Source organism: Hyaena hyaena, unplaced genomic scaffold, assembly GCF_003009895.1.
Source record: "Hyaena hyaena isolate Hyena2069 unplaced genomic scaffold, ASM300989v1 scaffold_1785, whole genome shotgun sequence".
Taxonomy (NCBI): Eukaryota; Metazoa; Chordata; class Mammalia; order Carnivora; family Hyaenidae; genus Hyaena; species Hyaena hyaena.
In genome coordinates, this window is record NW_024082421.1 from 80170 (window position 1) to 86150 (window position 5981).

The 5981-nt window shown below is 57.6% G+C and overlaps 1 protein-coding gene across 2 annotated transcripts in view; it reads right to left on the reverse strand.

Moving 5' to 3' along the window:
* Positions 1 to 765: 765 nt before the first annotated feature.
* Positions 766 to 5981, reverse strand: part of MFN2 (mitofusin 2) — a 29331-nt gene continuing 24115 nt past the window's right edge. For both annotated transcript variants that reach the window (XM_039224836.1, XM_039224837.1), the window contains exons 17-19: positions 5280 to 5476; positions 4363 to 4497; positions 766 to 2738 (exon numbers count right to left, since the gene is read on the reverse strand). In XM_039224836.1, coding sequence (XP_039080767.1) covers positions 2669 to 2738; positions 4363 to 4497; positions 5280 to 5476 — 402 coding nt within the window. In that variant the 3' untranslated portion in view covers positions 766 to 2668. The remainder of the gene's footprint in view (positions 2739 to 4362; positions 4498 to 5279; positions 5477 to 5981) is intronic.

Sequence of the window (5981 nt, forward strand, 5' to 3'; positions counted from 1 at the left end):
AGAGGCGGTGCAGACCCCGAAAGGCCACCGGGGGAGATTTGGGCCTGTTCTGGGTGGGACAGGAGCCAGGGTAGAGGAGTAATGTGAGCCGAGTTCTAGTTCAAATCTACGGCAAAGTCACTGGCTGCCTGCTGCCTTGGAACAAGCACAACAGGGCAGGCGTGGGAGGAGGGGGCGGGTTAGGTGGCAGTGCAGGGGCTGCGAGGGACCAGGGAAGTGGCCGGGGTCTGGTGGTATTTTGAAGAACGGAACTGACAGGTCAGATGAAGTGAGGGGCCCCCGGAGTCCAGGATGGTCCCCAAGTTTATGGCCTGGGAACGTGGTGGGATGAGGCTCCCACCCACCACCGTGCAGGGAGTGGGGGCACCAGAGCCGGGGGGGGGGCCGGGTGGGGGGGGACAGGTGTGCGGGGCCAGGGAGACGGCCCCGTCCCTGCTGCGGGCCCTTCAAAAACCAGAAAAGAAAAGCTCACAACCAAGTTCTCAGAAGGCAAACTAGGGTGGGCCAGTCTGAGTCATTGCTTTGTAAGTGAAAAATGAATGGCTTGGAGTTACAGCGAAATCTGTAAAGAAATCACTCTAGATTTCTGGTTCTCAAAGATCAGTTCTGCCTCTTGCTCTTCTGAGAGTATCAGCGTCCTTCCAAGAGGCAGAGGAACCCACAGGAAGATTACAGTTGGAACTTCCCCTAAATAAACTTAAGGTCATCTCAAAATACGGCCTGCAGACTTGGTTTGTGTAAGAACGGTAAACTGAAGATGCCACAGAGGGTTTCCAACTAGGTTTTATTTTAGTTCCAATATTATCAGCAATGATACAGGAGTAATTCAGGCTAATATACCACCTTAAATACATCAGAGGAAAAACTCACTGTGTCAAGCACGTCTCACACGCCAGCAAATGAATGTAAAGACAGAAAACAAAGTTAGCAGCATTAAATTAAAGTGCTTTCTGCCACACTTCGGTCAGAGTCTTTCCCTCAGTGGGATACATTTAATTTTACTTATTGTATAAGAAACTCAAAATTCCATTCACTGCCCGGGGGCTACATTCAAAAAAATTCATGTTGAGTTATTCTAAATAAAAATATGTTTCCCCCCCGAAAAGCACAAAGTTCATTGGCATTGTGTGACGCTAATTCCTCCCGACACGCGGTGAAGTGGCCACCGTCTAGGCCTGGCAAAAACTCAGAACATCCCCCTGGCGTGTGCCCGTCTAGGCAGAGTCCAGCACTCGGTCCCACACGCCGTCCACTGAAGGTCTGAAGGACAGGCGGGCACCTGGAGCAGATGCCACCCGCGTGGCTGCCCACCGGTAAGCAGAGGCCACCAACTCATTTCCCGGAAGCTGGGGGGCGGGGGCGGGGGGATTCAAGAGGACAGGCCCCACCCCTCTGCCCGAGCCCCACCTCTTTCTGGGAGAGCTAACGTAGCTGGTTTCTAGGAAGGTCTCCGACCCGAGCTGCACAGGCTGCCTGCCCCAGTTAACACCTTGGAGACAGGAACCTGCCCCCCACTCCAACCAGTAACAATCCCAAACTCAACAGGAAACATTTCTCAAGGTCACCGCGAGGCCAGATGAGGGGAAGAGGCTCTGGGGGTCAGGGAGGGTGACTGCCGGGTTTCCCACGCTGTCTCTCGGCCAACTGCAGCCTCACCGGCGCAGGAGACTCAGTCCAGGGGGCTGACTGGTGGCCAAGGACAGCCTGGGCCGAGGCGGGGGGCATAACGGGGATGCAGTCAAGCTAACCGTGTGAACTCTCAGAGCCCGTGAGCCCCTCACAGGGCAAGGTCAGAGGGCCCTGCTCCCCGTGGACTCCACAATTCTCCAGCCACCCTGGATGGGGTGGCCCCCTCCCTCCACCATCTTGCCTTCTGCTACATCCTTTAACGTTCTGGACCAAACCACCTATGATCAATAACAAAACCGGACAACACAGGCTAAAGACTGAAAACAGGACAGGGGACGCAGTAAAGAAAAGGGAGGCCAAGCTCCTCCTCATCGTGGTACCAGCTACCTGCTCTCTGCATGCGCCCCCTCCCCTCAGCCACCGACCCTCCCCCAGCCTTCCGCAGGATCTCTCCCGCAGTATCTCTCCCGCCACCTTATGGCACAAGGCCCTGTCTCGGCCTAAGCCCCACCCCCACGACGCGTGGGAACCACTCTGCCAGCGGGGCGCAGCGCCGAAGCCGAAGCCGCAGGGCCTGATGCGCAGGCAGCAGCCCCGCTGGGAACGTGCTCCGGTGCGATCCAGGGAGAAGTCCACCTCCCCGGGTGGCCCTTCTCTGCGGGTGAAGAGTGGGTGCAGAGCCGCCACGTGCGAGGTCAGGATGAGCGTCGCCGAGGTCGGGGTCTGCCCGATGCCCTCAGGGGCACCGGCAGATCCCAAGACCCCGTCAAGCATTCGGATGGATCACCATCAAGCGCAGCTGACAAAGCAAAGACTCGATTCCTCGGTACCGTGCTGCCCATGCTCATCAGTAACAACAAAAAAAGTCTCCTTTTAGGGGTACGAGCCTGAAGATCTTCCTGCAACGGCAGGCAAATGGGGGGAACTAGCGTTTAAGGGGCTCAAAATGGTATGAGACGGGGGTGCTTTCGTTCTCACGGTGGCAGCAGCGGCCGGAGCTGCTGGGGGCCCTCCCCGCGGCCCGGCGCCAGGCCACCCACTATCTGCTGGGCTGCAGGTACTGGTGCGTGAACATGTTGAGCTCGCTGTCCAACCAGCCGGCTTTGTTCCTGTGGGGAAAGGGTTACTTTGTAGTGCGAACAGCTGCCAGCAGGTGACACACAGGGTACAGTTAGAAGGACACCCAACTCATCGCCTCACTGGCTCTTCTAATAACCCCCCACCTCACAGAGGAGGGACAGAGGCCCAGAGAACTCCCATAACTTCCTACAATCGCGATTAATCGGCAGTGGAGCCCAAAGTCAGGCCCGTCTGACGTTCAAGCGCTGTGGTGGCCTCACCTGACCAGGGCAGGCCCCCAAATGGTTCGGAAGTCAGTTTTCCTGCCTGTGGGTGAGAGGCTGAGTCACGGGATAAGGGGCCCTTACAGGGTCACCCTGTCCCTGTGGGCGATGAGCAGCAGAGACGTCGTCCACCACACACACACCCCGTGAGGCGACCCAGAAACTGACTAGCCCAGGGGTGGGCGGGGAGGGCACATCTGCAATGTCAGTGAGGGAAAGTCCACTATTTGCCCAGAGGGCTGGCACTGACGTCAGGGGCGGGGGCAGGAAGCGCAGGGTCCCCGGGTGCTGATGTTATCTCGGGCTGTGCGGGCTGAGGACCTTTGCAGCGCGCTCTTTGGCTCAGCTCTGTGGCTCTGTCATGAAATCCTGCTCCATTTAACAGATGAAAACAGTGAGACATAAGAAAGCTCAGTGATCTGCCCAGAACCCAGGCCTCCGGCTCCTTAGACTGATCCCTCCAGCAAAGCGCAGACAGAAGCTCCGACTCTCCACAGGGAGCCCGCAAGCACCAGTGCGCACTCTGCCCGTCACCAGCTGCCTGACCAGCTTTCTGACGGGTAACCATGCCAACGTGGCCCCTTCCCTGGGCTCAGAGAGAAATGGAGTAAAACGCGGGCGGGTCCAGTCCAGAGACCCCGTGCACGGTAGTCGGTGAAAGACCATCAAGTGCAGGGTGTCCCGGGCGCTGAAGCTGCACATACCTGGGCCCTCTACTCCAGGCCTCGCTGCTGCCTGTGGGGCCCCAGACAAGTTACCTAACTCCTGGAGGCCCCAATTTCCCCTTTAGAAAATGGAGATGGGGGCGCCTGGCGGGCTCAGTCAGTTAAGCATCCAATTTCAGCTCAGGTCATGATATCAAAGTTTGTGAGTTCAAACCCCTCATGGGGCTCTGTGCTGACAGCCCGCAGCCTGGAGCCTGCTTCAGAGTCTATGTCTCCCTCTCTCTCTGCCCCTCCCCCGCTCACACTGTTTCTCTTGCTTTTGAAAATAAATAAACGTTTAAAAAATTAAATTAAAAAAAAAGAAAGAAACCAGAGATGGAGAACATGGCCCTGAAGGGACGCTGACAGTTGAGCGGCACAGTGCCCGTCAAGTGCCCGAGATGCCACTGAAGGAGAAGGTGCCCTGAGTGGTCACTTCATGGTCCCTACCGCTTGGTTCCTCTGCCACCACCGAGGTCCTGACTGAAAGCGTCTGCAGGGCAGTGACCCTATATCTTGTTGAACCTCTGGCGCTGGCACCGTATCTGGCGCCCAGCAGATGCCAACCAACATCTAACGCGGAGTGAAGTTCATGTCCACGCAAGACACAGACAAGCAGCCAAAAATACCACTGCGCCCGGCCGCACACAGCACCCACTGCCTCTGGCCTCCCAGGGCACCCTCACCTGAGCAGTTTGGCTTTGCTCTGAAGTGAATTAAGAACCTCGATTTTCTTGTTCATGGCAGCAATCTCCTGCTCCAGGTTCTCCCGGGTCACGTCAACTTGCTGGCACAGATGAGCAAAGGTCCCGGACAGTTCCCTGAGTGGGAGAGAGTCGGGATCAACGGGGTCAACATGGCTGGTTTGCAGAACACAGTCGTTGGCTAAATCCGACCAGCCTGCTGCTGGCGGCTCTGCCCCGTACCTCCCGGGGCGGCGGAATCTTCCCCACCCACTGCCGAGACCACACACGCCACACGCGCTCAGCACCACCACGGTGAAAGAGCCAGGAGCACACTGCCTTGGGCACCCAGGCCAGGAATCAGATCTCGGCTCTGGCGCTAATCACCAAGTGGCAGGGGGGAAGGGACCACTCCTTGAGCCTCGGTCTCCCCATCTGGAAAAAGGAGATGCCAGCACAATGTCTACTTCAAAGGGCTCACAGAGAAAAATGAAAAACTAGGTGCAAGCAAAGGGCCCAGCACGCGGCAGAATGACGCAGGCGGGTCGGCACCCCTCCCGCCCCGACCCACCAAGCCAAGCAGCCTGGGCCCCTGCTGTCCCAAACTGTGCCGGGAAGCCGGGACTGGAGCCAATTTCAAAGCTCTGCCTATAAATCTTTAAAAATCACTGCAAGTAACATCTGCATCTGCCCACACCTTCCTTCCTTGGGGGAACACAGGCCTGGACACAGGCTGTCCCTGGAAAGAGCGCTCTCCCCATCCCTGGTCCCAGAGCCGACACTGCACGGCCAAAGGCCAGTGTCAGATGGTGCTCGGGATCCAGCGGTTCCCAGGCCAGGTCCAAGGGAAGCCAGAGGGAAGTCCTGAACCACAGGAGCCGGCGCCGGGCCCTCAGCGAGGGGGGTGGGGATCCACTCACTGCTGGACTTGGTGGCTGCAGTTGGAGCCGGTGTAGCTGATGATGAGCTGCAGCTTCTCGCTGGCATACTCTACAAACTGACGCTTGAAAGCCCTCTCCTTGGCCTTGGTGGTCCAGGTGAGACGCTCGTAGACGTAGAGGAGGCCATAGAGCCCAAAGGACAGGGCGATGAGCCGCCAGCCCACCGCCTTCCACACCTGCAGAGGCAGAGCGACAGCTGATGTGGGCTCTCTGCCACCCCATTGCCTCTCCCAAGGGCCCCAAAGGGCCTTTGTGTTTCTCCTCAGAACACCTCTTTCCACATCTCTTTGACCCCACTGAGGCTAGAAAGGCAGGAACCATCTCTAATTCAGAAATGGGGTGTCTTATTGTTGGCCACACAAGAAGACTTGTGCTAAGGAAGTGGGGGTAGGGGGGTAGCAGTTAGGGGAGGTAGGAGGTAGGGGAGGGTACGTGGGGGTTAGGGGAGGTTGGGGCAGGGGAGGTAGGGGGGAGGGGAGGGGAGGTAGTTTTCTTTTGTGGTTACTTTTGAGAGACCACCTGATGGAAGGTACAACCGAAGGAGTCCCTTTGTGATGTTTTCTTTGAGGCTCAAGGCGTTGAAAGACACCAGCATGGGAATGACAAACTCGGTCCTGTGTGCCGTGTGGTGACTGTGCCTTGGAAATGGCTGTGGGACCCAGGGCCGGGGGGGGGGGGGGG